The sequence below is a fragment of the Mustela lutreola genome, chromosome 3 (genome assembly GCF_030435805.1).
Source record: "Mustela lutreola isolate mMusLut2 chromosome 3, mMusLut2.pri, whole genome shotgun sequence".
In the NCBI taxonomy this organism is placed as follows: domain Eukaryota; kingdom Metazoa; phylum Chordata; class Mammalia; order Carnivora; family Mustelidae; genus Mustela; species Mustela lutreola.
The window spans coordinates 45889373-45912888 of NC_081292.1; the positions used below are offsets into that span (position 1 = coordinate 45889373).

At 35.7% G+C, this 23516-nt stretch overlaps 1 protein-coding gene across 1 annotated transcript; it reads left to right on the forward strand.

Annotated features, from left to right (window-relative positions):
• Positions 1 to 271: 271 nt before the first annotated feature.
• On the forward strand, positions 272 to 22075 carry CALB1 (calbindin 1). The gene is made up of 11 exons (XM_059166064.1): positions 272 to 594; positions 1104 to 1180; positions 5125 to 5199; positions 13447 to 13530; positions 13642 to 13698; positions 16611 to 16688; positions 19282 to 19337; positions 19634 to 19673; positions 19802 to 19855; positions 20696 to 20767; positions 21148 to 22075. The coding sequence occupies exons 1-11, from the start codon at positions 516 to 518 to the stop codon at positions 21259 to 21261; spliced, it is 786 nt and encodes a 261-aa protein (XP_059022047.1). The 5' UTR covers positions 272 to 515; the 3' UTR covers positions 21262 to 22075.
• Positions 22076 to 23516: the final 1441 nt, after the last annotated feature.

Consider the following 23516-nt stretch of genomic DNA (forward strand, 5'->3'; position numbering starts at 1 on the left):
TCTTTATGTTATTTCACTATATTATTCAGGAACGAAGATAGTTTATGGATTAGGAGAATGTGGGGGAAAGAGTGTCTGTTTTTAGGCTTCAGTCTCTGAGCTAAGGATCTCCCACCACCTGCTGCTTCCTACACTCTAAAACTCCTGCTCCAGCAAGCTTTCCTGCGAGGAGAGGAGAAAACTGGGAGGGGAAAAAGGTTGATGCGAGCTAGAGGCGGGAATGAGGAATGGGAGGCAGGAGGAGGCGTGGCCCAGCTCCGCTGTCAGGATAAATACTGAGAACTGGGTGCGGGGTGTGGAGAGAACTCGGGAAGACCGCCTGAGAAGAGCAGCACCGAGGACAGCTCCCGGCAGCGCCCGCCCCCGTCTTCCTCCGCAGATCTCTTTCACACACACAAACACACACACACCACACACACACACACACAAACACACACCCTAAGGTTTTTGCTCACCCCACACTCGCACTGACACACACACACGCATACTCATACACGCACACACTCGGCTGTACAATGGCAGAATCCCACCTGCAATCCTCCCTGATCACAGCCTCACAGTTTTTCGAGATCTGGCTTCATTTCGACGCAGACGGTGATTATCTCCTCTCTTTTTAACTGTTTGAAGACCCCCTGTCCCTGCCCTTTTCTATCCTTTTCCCCTCCGCTGAGCCTCCTAATCCTATTTTCCCTCGTTTCTTTACTTCTTCCCCCACCTCCCTAATCTTGTCTCTCCCACTTCCTCTCAAACCATCAACTTGAAAGTTTATATGTTTTTCTATGTTAGCCCAAAACCTTCAACTTTTTTTTCTCTCCAAGAATGCTAATGGGGGGGGGGAGAGTGAGAGAGAAGGAGCAGAGTAAGGGGACACCACACCCTAAAGTTTCTCTGGCTATACTTCACATCCGTACCATCCTTCTTTCCCTTAGGGGGTCCAAACTTTGACGCGAGGAGAGGGCTGCGCTACCCTTTCCGCATCCTTTCAGAGTTAATTAATGTACGGGGGGAGAGAGCTTTGCAGGTTGCCAGAACTTTAGCTGTTATGGAAATTGAAAGGGGAAGAAACTCATGTCTGATACCTGGGTGGCTCTTTGTCTTTTCAGGAAGTGGCTACCTGGAAGGAAAGGAGCTGCAGAACTTGATTCAGGAACTCCAGCAAGCACGGAAGAAAGCTGGATTGGTAGGTTTAAGTTTGCAACCAAGGAAAAAGACCTTCAGCCTTAAAACATAAATATTCTGAAGTTTTCATAATGAGCCATCGGAGATCAAGTGGCTTCCAGGGAATGCAGATTTATTGACTTGAGAAAGGAGAGGAAAAGCACCTTTCCGAACTGTGGGGGAGGGGGGATGAAAAGGGGACAGAAAGAAATCCCCTAAAGGGAAAAACCTTACACTATGAAATCAGAGCTTTTAAAATATAGATTCTGTACTTGTACTTGCTTTAATAATGCTTAAAAGTGAGGGTGCATGAGTCCTTTTAGCAGATCACCTCGTCTTCGATCGAGTTCTACAAGGTAATTTTTAACTTCTCTTTAACTGCGTGAGAAGTGGGGGGTGGAGGGGGCGGAGAAATACATTTCTGCCCCTTGGTGGTCAGGAAACAGATCTGCAGATTATGGATCTCTTGTTTTATTGCTACTTATTTTGAGATTTGATGTGGTTGGACAGATAAGAAAATGTTCTATCTTGACCTTTCTCACTGGGGGAAAGTTGGAAAATTTGTAACATAATAATGAGCAAGAACTTAACAAGAAAGATGTTCGTTTCTGTTAAGAGGGAGAAACCCAAAAGTCAGAGATGTAAAAAGTAAAACAATTTTAAGAATTTCATATATTTTTAAAAAGCAAAGCTATACTCTGATTGAAAACAACTAATGGGGTCTTGAAAGCAAGGTATATTTGTGATTTAAGCCATTAGGTAATTAAATAAATGACAATTCTTACCAATTATGAATAACTTCCTGTGGGCTTAAATTTACCTGTTAAGATGTTCTCAGCATAAAAATAAAGTATACCCGGGTTTAGAACATAGATGGGATGATTGTACAGAGGAAAATAGGACAAGAATTTTACTAGTATACTGGGGTTTATGTAAGACTACATTTCAGAAGACTGTGTTGGATTTGGGCTAGTTAGAGCTTAATGATTTTGGCCTTTTAACTAACTACTGGCTAGAGATTTTACATTACATATTATATATAATTTTTATGTCTTTAGAGGAAAACACAGATGTATGTGAAATTTAGCAAATCACCTTAAGCACTGATGTATGTATAGATATTTTATAAATATGTTACTAACACAGTTACTTTTTTTCTAACTAAATTGAAAATTGTGTAATACACATCTCTGTACAACATATTCAAAAGACTACCAGAGGACTCTAAAATGTATTATAATGTATTACAGAACTATCAGTTGCTAAAATCATGGACCGAATGGATTTAAAACCAGATAACACTCTGGGGATTGTTTTACCCAGATTTGATATTATATAAACCTGGAAGGATCAAATAAAATAGGAAATGTTCTATACACTCTCTCTACACCCTCCCCTCCTTATATATTATCATAAATAAATTCATGTAATATTATAGTTCTATATATCTTTGACTGATAAAGCAAAAACAATTGCTTGTTTCATTTAAAATATCTGTTTGGAATAATCTTACTTGCCATACAGTTTCAAATTAAAACATTGCAATACACTTCTAGTAGCTAAATGATTATATTTTTATTTTTTTAGAATTTTAATATTGTGATTTATTTTCAGGTTAGAAATTCAGATATTTAGAAACTATATTTTTTGAGATTTTTCTTTTCCCATTTAAATATTTGTACTGTTTTGTAAACAAATAACTTCATGTTAGAGTTCTAAAGATTTAAAAGTCTTTTTCTACTGCCCAGGTTCCAGTTTTAAGCTATTGGAAATTCTGATTATTAGGTATTAATCCAAAAATAGCAGACTTGAGCACAGGTATGAGATTATATCAAGTTGCTTAATATGTTGATTGCTGAGTATTTTTCTGGGTTATGTGTATAGGCTTTGGATAGTTAAAATCTAAATTGAGATCTAGACTGAGAGGTTCATGTACTGGACAAACATCACTATACTACTGGCGTCATTGTAGTAAACCCTTTCTTCTTTTTTTGTAGAACATAAAGACTAATCTTAAAAACCAGGTTTCTTTTCATTTCTGGCCACAGGATAACAAATTTCATTGTATTAATGGAAGCACTATTTGGGTTGTCATATTATTACTGTGAAATTTTGAAAATTTCACCAATTATAAGTGAATATAACATTTTTTTAAAGATTTTATTTATTTGAAAGAAAGGGAGAGAGAGCGAGAGCACAAACAGGAGGACTGGCAGAGGGAGAGGGGGAAGCAGGCTTCCTTGAGCAGTGAGTCAGCCATGGGACTCTGTCCCAGGACCTTGGGATCATGACCTAAGTGGAAGGCAAATGCTTAACCTACTGAGCCACCCACATACTCCAACTGAATATAACGTTAATGAAATATAAAAACCCAAAATATTTTCAAAGCTACCCTTTTATACTAAACATGGTAGTTTGTTTTTAAATTTGCATTTTTATAAAGCTTGATTTTATTATCATTGTCATTACATTTTGTACTGTTTAAAACCTAGATTTTGACATAATTACCACCAAACTAAATGTCATGTCTGCTAGTTAAACTAGTGGTACATGTGATTTTTGAGATTTAAAATCAAATAATTTGTTTTTGTTTACTTTAAGGTATGTGCAAAAAACTAAACTGAAGATCCCACTAATGCCAAGGGATGAACTCTTTCCTTCTCTTACTGCTGTAATAAAATTTAATAAACGCAAATTATAATTAAACCATAGAAGAGTTTTATTTCAAAGACTACTTTATAATTAAATTGCTTGATTACCATTTGTTAATTCAGTTCTAAAAATATTTACTTTGGTTCAAAAAGAATTCTGCAATAACTAGTAGTAATGATATTCAGCTTCAATATGAGTCTCGAACTATATTAACCTACCTATCCCTAAAGCAAACTCATGGGCTAGATAATACCATCATCTTGTTATGATAAAAACTGAGACCTTAATACACTTTTCCAAGGACATAGAATAGAATAGGATATTAGTAAAGGCTGACCTATTTTAAATTGGCTTCAGTTGATGCAACAGGGCTATCTAAAATGGGCTATGTTGGAGACCCAAGGGTATAAATTCAACTTCCTGAATACTAGGTCTATATTCAGATCACTAGTTTACAGTTCATAGCCCTCTAATCTGTCAATATGTGAAGAGATTATGTAAGCAATAGAATAGATTGGACAAAATAGTTCAAATGAGATGAAAGCATTCATTTTGTCCCTCTTAAACATATCTTCTTGTACTAAAATACATGGGAGAGAAAACATCTCAGGAAAAAATGGAAACACTGGAAAATTACTCTCTAAGTTATTCTGGGAGGCAAAGATCCTGAACATATAACCAATAGCTTTCAATAAGATCATCAAAATTGTTTCTCTCTAATGAAAGTACAAATTGGTAAAGTCATTTTTTTATCTGAATTTTTTTTAAATTTAGTTGTTCAATGTATTTAATCAGTAAATGCCATTCTGTTTTGGGAACCTGAAGATACTAGAAACATTGAAAAGTGACAATGTGAGGCACTCCAACATTCACATTTCTTGCTTGTCCAAACTGAAAACACCTATTATTACTTCCCATGGATAAACGTGTTAAAATAAGGAAAATGTTATAGGGCAATTAGTTGGAACAAGAATATTTCCTGAAGGAAGCAATGTTTAAAGTACATTATATTTAAATTCACTAACAGTTATGAACTCAGTAATTCTGACTACATTTTCAAAGGAGAGCATATTCTCAAAACTAAAGAAGATAAATCAGTAATTAATTAAGAAATTATAATAGTAACCCTTTCATTTGAAACCAGTAAATACTGTGTATCAGTTATATCTTCAGTTTTCATGAGAATAGTTCATCAGTGTGCATAATTCTAAATGGTTTCAATTCCAGTTTTTCTTTGCAGAAGTTATTAACATATCAGAAGCATAACTGGTAGTTTTTTTTAAATAAACTTCTTACCTTTTGATATAATTTTAGGAGTTATCACCAGAGATGAAAACCTTCGTGGATCAGTATGGGCAGAGAGATGATGGAAAAATAGGAATTGTAGAGGTAAGGAACTTAGTATTTTTCTGATATATTTTTTAATAAATGAGCTTTATTTTATACTTGAATCCAACTCAGACAGGATATGACAAGATCATATTTGATTTGATTTGATTTGATTTGGAGAGGCTTATTTTGCCTAAGTAAAATGTTATCTTCTATTCAAAATTATAAAATCAAAATGCTAAGAAAGAGACCTTAGAGTTTGCCTAATCCAGAGCCTAAATATAATACATTATGAAACCAAAATGTGGAGAGGTGAAATGATTTGCCTTTGGTTATGTGCCTTTTTGCTGGCATCGGTACAGTTAGAAGCCCAGGTCCCAGACACCTGGCAAAGTACCTTTGCCATTACATTACCCTGCCTCACTTGGATAAAACACCTACCAAGTACATGGTTCACTGGTATTTCTTACTTAACAGCATACAGTTTTCTGTGTATTTGTCATCACTATGACGATGGCAGAAAGCTGCATCCTGGTTCCTGAAATTCTATTTTAAAGATTGGCAGTTGACCTTAGTAAAAACAAAGAACTAAAGTTAATGAATATTTTATGATGTGTTATAGGTAAGGATTTCTTCTGAGTCTCTGAAAGATAAAATTGTGGGTGTCAAATCCTATCTTCTGATGAGGACTATTCCTATGGAGGACAAATTTTGTTTATGAGTTAAGGCAGCCAGACTTTGACTATGCATCAGCTCTTCAGCATTCTCAGATTTGTACAAGAGCTGTTGTTTTCCTTACTTGTACTTTCTGAAGCTCTGGTGTCTCAGCTACTTGATCTCTGCAACCTATTAGAAAAATTGAGTGGACAGCTTTGTCCAGAAAAATTAATAGGTGATATTTTAAAATATGCCAAATCAAAAGTATAATTATATTATTATAATATTCTTAGTGTATTAGGTTGTGATGTAGTCTGGCCATCAACAACATGTAGTCATAATTTACCTTCGATTCAGAGAATTAACTTGGCTTTCAATTAATTGATCTTATAGGACATCTGTCATTCAATGTGAAATGCTTATTTTTAAGCAGCTACCTACAAAAGGAGTTAAGAAAGGACATACTATTATTACCTTTGTAATTAAAACATTTCCCTGGAGTATACACTTTCCCCTTTGCCTTTGTATAACTCATTACAATATAAATAATAAATTAACGGTACTGGGACTTACAGATTCACATAGATGTAAACTCATCAAGATACGAAATCATTAAGGAAAAGAAAATAACTTTTAAAAGACCATAAATGAGATGAGGTAAATCTATTCAAAATGAATTGGAAAATCTAAAATCAGTGAAATTATGGATGCGGTTATTTCAAAGCTTGACATATTTTATAATTCCAGTAGAGGAAGGACCATCATCTGATATTTAACATACTTTACCTTAAAGGACTCCAGTGGTCTCAGCTATTTATTTTACTTAATTTCTTCAGTGAGAGTAAATTAAACAATAGTATTAAAAAAATCATGATCCAATTCACATGCATTTCACACTTTTAAAAGGACTCAATGAATCCATTTTGAATCCAGGTTTTACTATACAGGGTAGAGTATCACCACTTACGAATTATAATTTGAAGCCATATTTGAATGAGAGCCTGGGGGCCACTAGCAGATGCATTGTCCTAGAAGTTTGAGGAAAGAAATTTCTCTAGAAGTTTGAGATAATAAACTATTATAGAAAAGTTTTATGTGTGAGTAAAGACAGGTAATAGTCGAGGATAAAGAAGCTAATGGAGGCTAAAATGAAGAATTGAGAAATTTTATAGTAATCACAGTAAGAAAATTTACATTGTATGACAATATACAATTTATAAAATGCATTCTCTCATTTGATCCTGTGACAAAATAAAGGAAGTCTAATTTATAGTAGAAGGACCTATTTTATAGCTGGGGAATCTGTGGCTTCAATAGAATTTGACCAAAGAAAAAATAAGAAAGAAATGGTGAAACAGCCAGAATTCAATCATGTTCCTCTAAACTACTCTACTTTTTTAAAATAATATATAACCTGTGCATCTCTACATTAAAAGAAAATAGTTCCAAGCTTCAGTTGGTTGATTACTTAGGGAAAGGCTTTATGTTTAGCTTGGCTGAACAGGATGCATGAAACATAGAGGAGTTATCTAGCCAAAGCATTTGAAACGTGATTTGAGCACAACTTGCAGAACAGCTGAAGAAGACAGAGTTTAAAGGGAGAAAAACTTTCAAATAAATTCTTATGTGTCTCACTTAACTAACTATCCCAGGACACAGAATTTTTTGCCCGATGAGACTCCTGGGGAAAACTAGCCAAAACTCCTCATTTTAAGGATGAAGAAACTGAAACCCAGAAAGCCTAAATGCTGTGTCCATGGCCCCAGTGGCAGGGAGTGACAACAGGTGTATGCAAGCCTAGGTCTGACCATGATTCCAGAATTCTTTTCATTAATCTGAGTTATCAGCCACAGGCAAGAGGAGGGGTAGAATGGAGGATTGGTTGGAGAGAACATTAGAATGGGAGAGCAGAAAGAGGGATCACTGCAGGAGTTCATAGGCATGTTGATTAGGTCTAGAGTGGGTAAGTAGGAGTGAAGAGAGTAAAGAGAGGTTCTGAAAATCACTGGAAAGAAGACATTGAAAGTTAGAGGTTATGTGTCCTAAATGAGGAGAGGAAGAGTGGGAATGCCCAAATTTATAACACATCCTGGTGTGTCCACTAGGAAGTTGAATAAAATGAAGTTCATCTTTTTTTTTTTCCCCCAACTGAACATATATCACTTGCTAAGAAATCCTATATATAACATGGGACACAAATACACACACTCCAGCCAGCCATGATCGAATGGGAAACCCCATGTTTTCCAAAATTTATGATAATCTACCTAGTCACATCAAGATAATGTCACTTTATTGATCAAAGGGAGAAGAAGTTAGTTGTTCCTATATATTTAATAGGCATACAGATGGGATCCTCAAAAACCTAATTAAGGCAAACCAAATGATATTCATGTGGTAGTCTGCTTTCCTATGGAAATGAGCTAAAGTGATTTGACTTTAATTGAAATGTGTTGTTCAAAAGATCAGAAAATGTAGTGATTAATTTTCAGAGTTCTATCCTGAAATGGACTGACCTTGCAAACAACTTGCTTTTGAGATCCAGAAATACGTAAAATGAAGGGTAGTATATAGATGTCGTTCTTCTGAACTTTTAAAATTTCATGTCTTTAGATTTTAAAATTCACATAAATACAGTTCATTTATAAAGAGGTTGTTAATATGAACTCAAAACAGGAGCACTGAAATTTTGAGATACTTTAACAAACACCATGACAGTCGAAAAATGTTCTAAATTTATTCAGGCTAATAGCTTTATTGCAGGGAAGGCTGGTTAAAATAATTAGAAAGGAAGACTGAATGATTCAGCAGATAATATAAGTGCCAGAAAAGAAATTTCTAGTAAGTACAGATATCTCCCTTAGTAGGATATCAACTCTAAGTTTTTCACTTAATCCCTTGGGCAACGTGTGGGAAACTACCATCCTCTTCAATTTTTTTTTTTTTTTTTTTTTTTTTGTATTTGTCCAGGTCAGTACATAACACTGAAAAAAAAAAAAAATAGATCTAAAAGCTATTTTAATCCTAAAACTGTAACATCTCTCCCAGGGAGGCAGACACTATTTTCCCTCTTTTCTTCCACAGTAGGATTTGAGCATGTAAGTTTAGCTATAGTGAATGTAATTTTTCATAGCAGACTACTTTTTCACCTCAGAATTTGGGGAAATTATGAACAGTAAAATCAGATTAAAAACTTCCCTCCAGATAAATAATTTTCAATAATGAGGAAAAGGTTTTTGATTGGAGATTTTAATAGAGCATGATGGTTAAAGATAAAGGCTTCAAAAGTCAAGAAAGTCAGATGGTCCAAAGGCTTCAAAAGTCAAGAAAGTCAGATGGTCGGATTTTTCAAATCTGGTTCACACTAAATGATAGCAATTCATTTATCCTCTCTACCTATTTCTTTGTAAAGAGGGATAGTATATAAGTACCAACATCAAATGTGAGAAACATCAAACAAATACATCAACCTGGCACACTGTAGTAGTTGCTATCATTATTTTTTAAAAAACTGAAAATCTACACCATTCTTCTGAAAACCAAAACTTTTAACAACTTCTTATATAATTTTTCATATTAAAATTGTTAAACTCAACTGGCCTTAAATTTATGTAAGATTATTTGCTTTCCCAATTTCTTGGAATCACTTAATTGCCTAGGAAGAATACTTCTCTGGTTTCCAAATGAAAGAAGTGAATGCTCTGTTAATATGTGTTGAAGGAGGTTAACATGCACCACCAATGTCTTTAAGAATTATGCTTCATGTGTGCTTTGACTTACGTAGCTCAGTCACTTATGCTTTTAGTAAAATTGCCCATTGTGTGTGCTCTCTTTGTAACTAATATTGAAATTTATCACTACATCTCCTTTTTTGAAATTGTGGGAAATAATGTTTGAAATTATCTGCTTCCCTATAAGGTTCTTACCCACAGTGACTATGAATCCCCAGTATCTAGCCCAGTGCCTAGTAGGTTCTGAAACATAGCTCTGTGAGCTACAGCAAAGAATTTCAGCCTGCTCTAAGACATAAGAAGAGGGTTCTACATTATGCCTAGGAATAGAACAAAAGTGTAAAAACCCTGTGACATGTTCAGTTCCCTGGGAAGCAGATCTAAGCCAAAAATGAGCAATAAGTAAATTTATTGGGGGGTGCTCTTAGGACCAATACCTGTTGAGGGGAAATAAAAAGAGAGGACTGGGCAGAGAGAGACAGTGGTCCATGATATAGTCTCGGACTATATAGTAGAGGCTTCAGTCGACCCTACAGCGGACTTGAAAACTGCAATGGCCCCCAGACAGTATCCTTGAGAAGGCAGCGATCTTCAGCCTAGATAATCTCCCAAAGGCACCCCAGAGGCTCTCCCAAAGTAACACTCCCAGCACCTTTTAAAGGAACCTCTGAGTAGAGGATCACAATATCCACCCCAAATCTATCCACAATTCAGTAATAAGTTATTTGAATTCTTCCAAAGGAACTTTAGTTACAGCTTACGGTGACCCTAGGCCATACACCATTGCCTTCTTTCATAAATTCAGTAAGGTATTTACTGACATTTTTACAGGTGCTGGGCAAAGAAACAGTAATAAGACGCAGACCCTATCCTCAAGATGTGTGTAGTTTTTATGTATCTAGGAGAGACCGGCAAATTTTACTTCCCCACTCTGAGTGACAGGTACCAGTGCTTACACCTGAAGCTGAGGAATTCTGGTTACTATCATCTGCCTTCTAATTATTGCCTTGATATTCTTCCCTCTTTTCCAAACCTTAACGAAGTTTTGTGAGTTCATAAAAGAACAGTGAGGCAGCCCAAGGATTAAGAAATTACCAGTAACCTTGGATCAGGCAATACTGAATATTTCCATGGACAGCAGGGACTTAACAAATCTGAGAATAAAGCCACCTTACTTGACATCTTCAATAAAAGACCTCTCCTATTTGTAGAAATGCTCTAAGACACTAGTGCTGGAGAGTTATTGCACCCAGCTCTGAAATTTGAACTTTGACTCCCAGTATATTGATGGAAGCATCAACAGAAGGACCAAAGGTGAAACACACCTTTAAAAAGATGATTTATGTTCACTATAGTTACATCCTATCCACACATATTCATTGTTTCTCTTTTAATGGTTAGCTTGTTTTATTATAATCTTTTACATATTTGAGATACTTTTCTAATGGTTAAAATGGGATGGCTGTATATTCAGTTTAACATGAACAGTTCAAACTTACAGATTCAAAATGTGCATGTAAATATAGTTTGTAATGTTTTAAAAGAAATGAAACATGTCCCAAAATGACATGGGGAAAAAAATACACATTTTTACTATATATGCAGAACAATTTTACCATCTCTATATTTGACATTCTAGAGACCTCTAAATTTTATGCCAGTTATATGAACTTTAATTTTTGAGACAAAGATGGTTAAATTTTCCCTTATTTTACACTTAGTAATTACTTACTAGTTCATTCTTTTATTTTTTTCTGTGTGTAATTTTTTTTTTAAGATTTTATTTATTTATTTAATTGAACGAGAGAGATCACAAGTAGACGGAGAGGCAGGCAGAGAGAGAGAGATAGAGGGAAGCAGGCTCCAGGGAGCCTGATGCGGGACTCGATCCTAGGACCCTGAGATCATGACCTGAGCCAAAGGCAGCGGCTTAACCCACTGAGTCACCCAGGCGCCCTCTGTGTGTAATTTTTTTAAGAAAAGTTAGATTTCGTTGAAAACACAGCTATTAAAATTCAAGCAATATAGAAAATTGCAATGAAGATAGTAAAAACAAATACTACAAATCATGTTAAGTAGGTATTTTTAATGAAGTAAAATTATCAACCAATGCCTAGCATTTAGGTCAGGCATATAATGCACTGAGGACCACCCTAGGCATATAGGAGATTCAGACAAAGCATGGTCCCTGCCCTCCAGAAATGGATGGGCCAACAACACCTTACAAAGTGGTATCTGACAAGTTACATACCAATAACTAAAAGAATTGGCATTAGCTATTTCCTATTTCCCAAATGAATGCTTATGTAAATGAACAACTATACTAGTGACCTTTGTTTCAAAATAAGAAAAGGTCTTCTGAGGAGTCATATTGACATTCTAATAAGATATATGGCTCCATTCCTCAGTTTCATAAGCTGAATGGATCTAATTTGAGGTATTATTTTAAAGACATAAAAACACATAAATTTGAAAAGATACATTTTATATTAAAAAGCTTTAATATACCTAAATGGATGAAATTTTTTTTAAAGGGACATGAGGAGATAGATTTTCCTATAATTTGGTAGAAATTTTGGAACAGATACTGAACTTGAGGTATATCCATACCAAAGGTGCTTGGTCTAAAGTCCAGGGATGAGGGTCCATGCCTGAACTTCAAGGAAATTAGGTGAAGCATTGTATGTGTACTTTCATTCTTTAATGGCGAAGATGTAGTGATTCTAACAAAGTCTCAAAATCCTTTTGAACCCAGTACATTTAAGAGACATTGGTTTCTACTTCATAACTCCTTATTTTAATGATGAAGGTACTAAGTTCCAGAAGTGGCTGAGGGAGTTGCTGGGGACCACAGCTAATTAGCAGCTGAGCCAGGAATAGAACCCAGGCCCGCAGTGAGGCCATCAATCCAGCTCCCTCCCTCCTACACATAACAGATTACAGTCATCTTAAAATGGGATCTGGAACCCTTTTAAAAAAAAAAAAAAAAAAAAAGAGGAGGAGGAAGAGGGTTCTAAAGTTACAATCTGAGATCTAAGGAGACAGGTCATAGGGTCATAAATAGGGTCTTAAACCCAAGCCCTGGACCTGAAGTGGATATCCTCTTAGCTAAAACCAACAATATGAGAACTATTTCTTCCTATTACTATTCCATTTTCACTCTTCATTGTGAATGGTTTTTCCCCCTCTCTTTCCACTGCCTTACAATAGTCTTCAGTTTATCCTTTTAAAAAATATATATATATTTTATTTATTTATTGGGGTGGGGGTAGAGGGAAAGGAAGAGGGAGAAACAGACTCCCCACTGAACAGGGAGCCTGACACTGGTGTGATCCCAGGACTCTGGGATCATGACCTGAGCTGAAGGTAGACTTTTAACCAGCTGAGTCACCTAGGCGCCCCTGTCTTCAGTTTATCTTCCCTGCATCTCTTGGGCTTTCTCCTCAGATCTAGGGATGCATTTTTTTTCCTTCCTTCCTTTACCCTCCATTTGCATTTTTCATACTTTCTTTGCCTCTCCGTGTCATGTATATCTCTACACATACCACATTCTGTGCACCCTGAAAAGAGCAGCAGTGCTCTGTGGCACGGAAGAGATGAAGGCTTCAAGCCACCGGGATGAATCTACTTGGATGTCCAGCAGATAAGGAATGGTCAGACCTGTGTTATCTGAGCTTTCTGAACACACCTGCTGCAGCCACCTCACAGACCAGGCAGCCCTGTCACTCAGGGACATCCACGCATTAGAGAAGACAATGCTTCTCTGTGGGAACAAAGTATTAAAAAGGGAAGGTCAGTCCTAGCGTTTTTCCTCTCCTGGTTTTCTAGGCAATAAAACTTCTTCTAATATATTCAAGAAAACCGAGCAGGAAGTAATGATAAGGGTTGCTTCCCTTACAACTTTTTCAATCTTTTTCAGTTGGCTCATGTATTACCCACAGAAGAGAACTTCCTGCTGCTCTTCCGATGCCAGCAGCTTAAGTCCTGTGAGGAATTCATGAAGGTAAAATAGAGCTCTGCCCATGAGTGAGGTCTTCAGAAAGTTACTTAGTGTAGGAAAATTGTTGTGTATTTTTTAATCTATTTGGTTTTCCTTATCCAAAATTACTTACAGACATGGAGAAAATATGATACTGATCACAGTGGCTTCATAGAAACTGAGGAACTTAAGGTAAGCAAATAAAAACCTGTTGTTTTTTTCCTCTTGAATAGAATTATGAACTCTTTTAATTAGGAACTTTTTTAAAAACTTCCCACAAAAGAAACTTACATTGAGCAATGGCACATTTTCACCCACTCTTCCACATCGTTAATGAAGTACCAGATTAAAAAAGAGACATCAAGTACTTCTTCAAATTCTATTCAGGAATGCAAAAAAATTAGCATTTTCTGTGATATAAACAAATTGTTATACTAGATAGACAGATAGAACAATAATATTCTAGGCCAAATAAGATGCTCCTTTTCATTGAAATTTGCCATTTTATTTTATAAATTAAACGAATATAAACAGATTTCTCTCTCAAGAGAAAGACAAGGAAACAATTGTTGCACATTATTTTATCTAATCTTCATGTGAGTTCAGAAATCACTACTACCTTCATGAGGAAAAAGATTAAGAGTTTAGTGATACAGTGAGGCCACACAGAAAGACGATGCTGGGTTGCAATGTTTAAACCCAAACTCCTCTGCCTCCAGGTTCCCTACCCATTCCATAAAACCCCCTGCCTCTCAACAAGAACAACAACAAAGTCCTACTATAATCAAACTTCTGAAAAATTATAACTTTGAAACTGAATTTGTCAGTTCATCTCCCCCAGGTGTACAGAAGAGCTGGTGGGGGAGGAAAAGATATGAAGGAGAAGCCAAAGAGATCTAAAATCAAGTTATTGATACTTTTTTCTTCTTTTAAATGGGGATAATAATACCTTTCACTCCGATTTACTGTGAAGCTCGAGTGAAATTCTGTATATGAAAGATTTTGTGAAATACACATGGCACAATACATTGTATTACTCATTAACTCAATAATTTAGTAGTCTTTCAGAAGTATGGCTACATTCTTTCTGTCATTTCCTTAAACTGACCCCAAGATTTCTCAGTCCAGAGACCCTATTTTATCAGTCTCCGGGATAGAGAGTAACTAAACAGGAGGCAAATTAATATACTTATGTGGCAGGTATAGTATTAGGTACTTGAAATGTATTTTAAGATTTAATCCTCTCAGAAAACCTGCAAGACATGTATTATCATTTCCATTATACAGAGAGACAGAAATTTAGAGAGAGTCAATTTTTCAAATTTACCTAGCTGCTCATGAAAGAATCTAGACTATCTGATAATGATTCTTGTCAAGTGTGGAAATAGGAATATCAAATTCAGTTTCCTTCTCATGGTTTAACGTGGCTTGAGTCACAGACAATTTTGGAGATGGAACTAGGACATTTGCACCACTGTAAAATTGCTCAAACACAGTCAACAGCAGCCTCTTGGAAATATAAACATTTCTAACATGAAAACAATATGTTTTATACAGACTTGCAGCACAACAACCTAGAGCTCATGAGGTAACAGTTAAGCTATTGTGTCTTTATTCTATAGGACAAAAAAAACCAATCTTTTAAAAATCATTTCAAATTCACCATGAAAACCTTAGCTCATTTCTAATACTGACCTTCTTTGTTCTACATTTTATTCTCAGAAAGAGGTTCTAAATAGAAGTCCTCCTCTCTGGGGAATTTTGAAGATAAGTTGGTATTCTTTTTTAATGGATCTTTCAAGAAAGCTAATTTTAAGATCCATAATAGAGTAAAACATCACTTGCTCTCAGACACGACTTTGAATCTCAGCGGCCCCAGGTTTCTCCCAGGCTATTTTTGTGACCACCATTTTAGTCTCTGATGAAGCTTTTTAACCCAATTAATCTCTGACAAAAGACTCCTAAGGCTCAAAAATAAAATTCACCCCCAACACATAACTTTGAATTTTCCATGCTTCACTTTGGATTTGAAATGGAATGCTTGAAAAGAAAATGCATTTAATCAAACCAAGAAAAAGGTCTCCTTCCTCAAAAAGAATAAAGTTAAACCAGCCCAGCAGAATTCATACATTTGGGAAGAAGATAAACCACTGCAGAACCAAAGAAACCCAATCCTTCAATATATCCAAACACAGTACCTGCTTAGTTTTCCATAACTGCATTAATTCATTTTTGGAAAAAAAATAAAGGAGTCGTAAATGGACAGCTCTAGACAAAATGAATATTATATGCCTAAGTGTTCACACTGTCATTTATGTGGTTTTTGGAAAACTTTTGATTTATTTCTGTTTAAAAAAACTTAACTCCCTCCTAACCTCCAACTGTCAAATTAATAATGATCTTTTTTCATCCTTCCCACAATAATCTCTATTTTAATGTGATTCACATACCCTTCAAGGATTAGAGAACATCATCTGTGGCCAACTGTCTTTGACTGAACAGCCAGTTGAAGCTTTCTAACCAAGGTGTTTGAGACTGCATCCAGCCCAAAAGCTACATGACTGGCCCTTCAGAGAAACAAGCTTCCTACAATCTATATAAACCTCACAGTTTGTGAGCACAGAAAATGCACTTCAAATGATAGGTAGCTCTCCATCTGGCTTGCTAATAATTTTCACTCTTGTTACAATGGCAGAAAAGGGGGCTTTCTTACAGGAAAGCCATATGAGCTTTTATGAAGTTATCATTATGTAGAAATGCACCCATTGGGCTGGCTGGTATACAAGCTTGTACTCAGATTCCTACACAGTGTACAATCCAGATACACATTTAATTGAAGTCATAAAAGCAGTGCAACATAGACCACAACAGATCAGGTCTCAGTAAAATGCATATATCTTACCTGTCAGAGGCAGCATCGTGGCTGGAATGCCAAGTGAACCGAGTGCCATAATCTCCCTTCCGAGGTCCTCTCCTCACCCAGTTCTATCCTCCAAAGGAGGCTTTCTTTGCATTCTCAGGACATTCCATTTCAAGGCAGGCTGAAATGGAAATAGATTATAGGTTATTTATGACACTTACCTGAGTGTTCTTTTTCTTAACAGAACTTTCTAAAGGACCTGCTGGAAAAAGCAAACAAGACTGTTGATGATACAAAGCTAGCTGAATATACAGACCTAATGGTAAGACTGATCTTGGAGAGATAGTAGCCAAGAACCTATGAAGTATTACTGTGTTCTTGTTAATTCTCAAGGCTATGGAGGATGAGATAAATAAACCATGTGGGCATCACATGCGTTTAGGTATCATTTCCCTTGAAAAGTAAGGCCAAGTGAGTGCTGTCATCATTGGTTTAAGGCTCAACACATGAGCATTTCCTTTCTTGTGGAGGTAATTTATATCTATCAAAAGATCATTTTTCTGGGACGCCTGGGTGGCTCAGTTGGTTAAGCAGCTGCCTTCGGCTCAGGTCATGATCCCAGCGTCCTGGGATCGAGTCCCACATTGGGCTCCTTGCCCCGCAGGGAGCCTGCCTCTCCCTCTGACTCTGCCTGCCACTCTGCCTGTGCTCTCTCTCTCTCTGACAAATAAATAAATAAAATCTTAAAAAAATATATCATTTTTCTTACAAAGCCAGTGTAATTATATAATTTATACACATGTAAGTTACATTGTAGATACATAAATTAGATAACTAAAAACATTTTTTGAAGGTTCTGAATTTATTTTTATCATGACCCACAAAATCATTAATTTTGTAAGAGTTTAAACAGAACTTACAACTACTTTATTCTTTGGGTGACTAAAAAAAAAATGGGTATTTTAGAATATGGTCTTGGTGCTTGCTTGAGAAGTTCCAAATGTATCCTGAGCCTGATGCTATGGTAAATAGTGTAACCAAGATATCTTATAAAACGTTGATAATGAGCTAAGGAAACTGCTTCACACATAGACCCTTAATGTTTTAGGAATGAACAAATTTATGAAGTTCTGGATAGAATAATCCAATGCCCATGAAGTTCATCAATTTCAAGTAGGTAGTTTCCTCATTTGATGCATAGCATTAGAACTATGAGGAAAAGTCTTTGCCAAACTGATTCAGCTGTGGATCAGTATTTTGGCAACATTATAATTTTTGAAATTCAGGCAAAATTTTTAGAATTGTCCAAATCAGTACATATATTTATACATGCTTTAAGTACTGTAAAGGAACAGTGAATTCTTACCTTACAGATTTACATAAATACCCCCACAATAGTGCATATTATAAAAATTATGTTCTATTAGATTGATAAAGGAATTAGGCTTTTTAGTTACCCTGGGAAGTCATCTTATACAAGTCTTGATTATAAACCTCAGTTATGAGGTTTACTTTCAAACTGGGAGTCTACTTTTATGCAGAGGGGGAAAAAAAAACACTAGAACTTTACTATTGTCTTATTCACTATAGAATGATATTATAAAGCGGGACTAATCTTTAATTTCAAAATTAAAAATTTTTCATTGCAAGAAAGCATCTTCTTTAATCCATAGCGCTAGCATATGAATGTGTCACAGTGGGGACATCTAAGCTCTGAATAGCTTATGGGAAATGGACAATAACCTACATTTATCAATTTTCTGTTTTGTGCCAGTCTTATGGGATGTCTATTTAAAGTAAGAACTCCTTTCAGGTAGAAATTTGAAGCAGTCTTTTAAAAACTACTCAGATGGGAGTTTTCCCCCTGTTGGACTGGCCTGGCATATCTGATTCAATGTCATAAACCAGTTCAAATCTGAGAGGCAAATTAATCAAGTACTAATTAAGATTTAAATATATATGTAGGGAAATAGTCCCCTATGGACACTAAATTGTGTGCTCAGGTGTCCAGTGTCTTGGTAGACAGTTTGGTGATATCAGAACTTATGGTCAACAATTTATAAAATGTGTCAGTATCAGACTCTGAAAAAATCTGCCTCCTACAAAGCATTCTTAGAACATTTCAAACCAGAGACTGTTCTTTTTCTCCTTAAAGAGACTTCACTAAACCTATAACCATTATGACCTGATCACATTTTTTGAAAAAACAAAAATAATGTTGCTTTTTCACATATGTAGCATGTAAACTTTATATTTCTATATAATAGCATGTGGCATGTAAACTATATATTTATTTTAATATATCTCGTCTATAGGCCCTCCATGTACAATAGTTGCTACTTTCTAAAAACATTCATGCTTCCTGAATAAGAGTATGAGTTTATTTATATCTGAATGGGTCTTGGTGTATGATGTGAATTTAAGTATGGTGAGGAGGTGTCTACTATCCAAGGAAAATAATTGAAAATTAGTCAAAAATTCTGTTCTCTTAAGAATTTATTCATACTATCTGCCTGTTGCTTCTCTTTATGATTTATGCTATAAAGGAGGGAGACCAATATTTATTTTCATATTATTGTTTGGAAAGTTTTAGAATATACTTTACACTGCCAGACACCAACTCTCCCACATTTTAACACATACACATAATTGCAAGAAAAATAAATTACGGTATTCCATAATCTAGCTAAGATCTTTATTACCTTGACTATTCTATATTATCCTGATAAACTTTGGCAATTGACCCAACTTATAGAACTGAAAATTTGCACTAGAAGTTTAATAAAATCTAGTTTCTAGAATTTTACAGTCTATATGAGTAATTGATAACTCCAAATACTTTATTTTGAATTTTCTTCTCTTTCCTATAATAAATCATTCTTCAGTGGTTACAATAATAACCTTCTGTCTTTCAGCTGAAATTATTTGATTCAAATAATGATGGGAAGCTGGAATTAACTGAGATGGCCAGGTGAGTTTAAGAAGTACACAGATGGAGCACTTGGGTGGCTCAGTGGGTTAAGCCTCTGCCTTCAGCTCGGGTCATGGTCTCAGGGTCCTGGGATCGAGCCCCGCATCAGGTTCTCCGCTCAGCGGGGAGCCTGCTTCCTCCCTCTCACTCTGCCTGCCTCTCTGCCTACTTGTGATCTCTCTCTGTCAAATAAATAAATAGAACATTTTTTTAAAAGAAAAAAAAAGTACATAGGTGTTATAATGAATTGATCCTTATCCAAAAAATCTAATCTATTATTATTTCTCTCTCAAAAGGTTACTACCTGTACAGGAGAATTTTCTTCTTAAATTTCAGGTATTTCTCTTTTCCCTACCATAAACAATATTTCCCTTGCAAAGTTAGACTGTGGGAGATTTGCCAAGGGAAATACACTGAAATAGAATAGTAACACTTTAACCTTTGCTCCCTTCTCTATCATCCAGGGAGTCAAAATGTGTGGGAAAGAGTTCAATAAAGCTTTTGAGTTATACGATCAGGTAAAAGTTTTTTCTTATCTATAATTTGGTTATTTAGAAGAATTTAGAAAATGCTCACAGGGAAGAAACCCTAAATAAAACTCAAGGTCCATATTACAAGAAACACAAAATTACTCAGCCAATTTACGCTTGTCATAGTATCTTGTCATATGGTATTCCCAATTAGGTGATTCTTGATTCAAGGCCCATGCTACAGTTGATCTATTCTGAGGCTTTGAATAAGATACCAAACTCCTCTAACCCTCAGTTTCCTCATTTGTAAACAGGAGATCACTTTCCAGGGTGGGATGAGGGTTAAGTTAGTTGAAAATATCCAGGAGAATCCTCCCCATATAACAGATGGTAACATCATGTATATGAGGTAAGGCTGTTTGTGATGTCAGTAGTTACCATCCTTTATTTTTTCCTAATTTCCCTACTCCTGGGTCAAATCACTCCTCTGTGGGCTCTGGCACAGCTCTGCCACTACCTGGTGTGATATCAGCCTAGTCACACAGCTTCCCCAGGCCTCAGAGTCCATATTCACGTGAACATACTTAACGACAACCTAATAACTTCAACAGGAAGGGATACTGTTAACATAAAGTGAGATGTTATATGTAAAAGTACTTCAAAAAGTTCAAAGTATATTTTAAATGTAAGGTTGTTGCATGAGAGGCAATTCACATGTATTTTGGACCTTTGGAGCAATAAAGAATTTGGAGGGTCTGACATTAAGATGTTGGAATATCTGCCAAGTGTGCAGTAGGGAGACTTTGTGAAGAATCAGTTATTTCCGTTTTCTTACACCCCCTGTTACTGTGCAGTGGGTTGTATACTGGTTTATTTCTGCTCCCTCAGGATGGCAATGGATACATAGATGAAAACGAATTGGATGCTTTACTGAAGGATCTGTGTGAGAAGAATAAACAGGTAATCTAGTTACCATGCCACTCACTTTTTAAGCAGACTATAAGGATCCATCTAGAAGCACCACACCACAGACTATAAGGATCCATCTAGAAGCACCACAAAAATCTAAAGTAGATTTTTGGAAATCTACTTTAAAGATTTATAGAGCAGCAGAAGTAGAATTCAATTCTTAACCTGATTTGGTACTGGCCTAAAACTGTGTAACTGTGATAAATAGATTTTTAAACAACCTTGCGATTATTCATATTTGTGGAAGAATTTAATCTACCTCTTAATGGATTGATGTAACAAGAAGTTTTCATCCTACATTTTATCACTTGACAGTGGTTAATTAACTTCCATATTTAGCTGGATAACAATGCTATCTATATTCTATACAGGATCTGGATATTAATAATATTCCAACATACAAGAAAAGCATAATGGCTTTATCAGATGGGGGGAAGCTGTACCGAACGGATCTTGCTCTCATTCTCTCTGCTGGAGACAACTAGAGTTGGTGACCATGACCATTTACTAGCGATACATTGTATCTAACAATAACTGTGCACTGTAAGGGAGTAGGCTGTATTTTCTTTTGTATCTGTAAATTTAACTGCATTTAGATGATTACCCAGGATGTGTGGCACATTCTTTTCAGCTTGTTTCTACACTGTTTGTAATGTACAGTTTTTGTAACTACATGACTGAAAAAGGAGAAAGTTTCGGCTTAAGCCAGTCAATAGACCCAACTGAACAAAAAAATAACTGAACATATTCTTGCTTTCATAAATATAGTTGGACAAGATTTCCCTGAAAATTCCACTAGGATTCATCTCTAAAATTCTAGTCTCTGATGTGTAAATGCACATTTGTCACTAATGAGGAGAATTATATCTAACAAGTTACCATTTCAGACAATCACAGGTCTGTCCCACAAAATAGTCTTAAGCTGTATTTCCAGTTATTAGGAAGAATGTGCTTTTGCATCTAAAATACCAAAATATCAATCAATAGTTAGTTATTCGTGGCTCTATGAGGTTAACAGTCTCACTAGACAAGACTTAGTTAATTAATCAACAACACGTCTATGCTTGAATCCATACCAAGCTATTGGTTCAAGTTAATCTGATGACAAGGAAAGGTAGCACAGATGACACAAATCTGTCTGATTCTACATCTGTATTTCCAAGAAGCCTACTGTCAGAGAGTATGACCTTAATCCATTTTCTAAACTGTTTTCACGTGTTGCAGATTATAATTATTCTAGTCAACTGCTGTTTTTATGTCATATTGTGTGATCTCTGATTAAATTATATATGCCTAGTATCCTGGTGTCTACTTTGCATACTTCCTGGATTTTCTTCCTATGTAGGACTGTCCGTTTCCATCAAGGGTATCTGCTGCCTCTGAAAATATTTTTTTCTAGCTATAACAACTCTATTTTTTACTACATAATTAAATTTTAATGTAAAATTCATAGCACCCTGATTGTTGAATGTTATATCATCAATAATTTTGTGTATTCTGTGAATTCTATATATTTCGTATTGTGATCAGCATTCAAGATAGCTCTATTTCTATCTGCAAATAGTTTCAAATGAGTTAAAAATAACATCTGAAGAGAAATACTAATGTAATCATTTAACCTATTTAGCAAGGGAGATTTTATGGTCTTTTGACCTACATCCAAGTCAGTTTCATAGATCTGTAGCTAGAACATCCTGTTACTGGTTACACTTGACATGTAATGGGTGGTAATTTGACACTTTGATTTGAAGCAAAGAGCTAAGAGACATATGTCTGTATGAAATTTATAAAGTTACCGCCAAAGAGTTAACGGCTGTGGGTCAGTTTAAATGTCTCCAACTCTATAAATTCAGCACTACTTTTCTCAATTCATAGAAATCACAAACAAAATAAAAGTGAAGTATCTCTTTCCCCCAAGGATGAACAGAAAAGAGACTTGCCAAAAAATAAAATTTAACAAATGACGTGTTAGATTGGCTTTGCTTCTAGTATGTACATGGAAGCACTGACCTTAGGTTGAATTTAACAACTAAGAATAAATAAAGAGGAAAATAACTTTAATCTCTTGTATTTTTGTTTCTACCTCAAAAAATTCAGTTGACATGTAATTGGTAATCAATCCAGGTGAAAATGTAGGATACTCAAGTTATTATGGCCTAAGAAATCAAAATAAATGTCAGTCTGCCTGATTCAGTGGAATACATCTGCTCTTAAAGGAGCCTCTGACATCAAGATTTACAAAGAAATCCCAAAAATCCAAGTATTTGGGAGTCCTTTGCCCAACTGACATGATCAAATAGTTCTTGGTGAAAGATTTCCTTGACAGAAATAGGAGGGATATACAGATTTTCTACAGTCATCTGTTCATTACAGATGAAATGGCTATTCATTATGAAGTGTACACCAAAATAAAGAGCAGGTACACCAAAATAAGCAGCACCGAGAAAGAAGGAAAAACAACAGCCACAGGAAGTCTGATAGGAGTATAATCTGGGGTGGGGGGGGACTTCCTAGAAAGCTAATAACAATAATAATAGTCATGAATCCAGCACCCCTCCTGTTATGGTGAACTTTAACATCTGAGCACTGTCAGGGAAAGAAATTCTTATAACTCAGCTAAATCAGTCACCTTTACCTGTAAGTGACAGGCCTGCCTCCTGGAGCAGAAAACAGAAAAGTGGAAAACGACTCTGACAGGACAAATGTAAAATAGCTCATACACACCTATCTCATATCACAG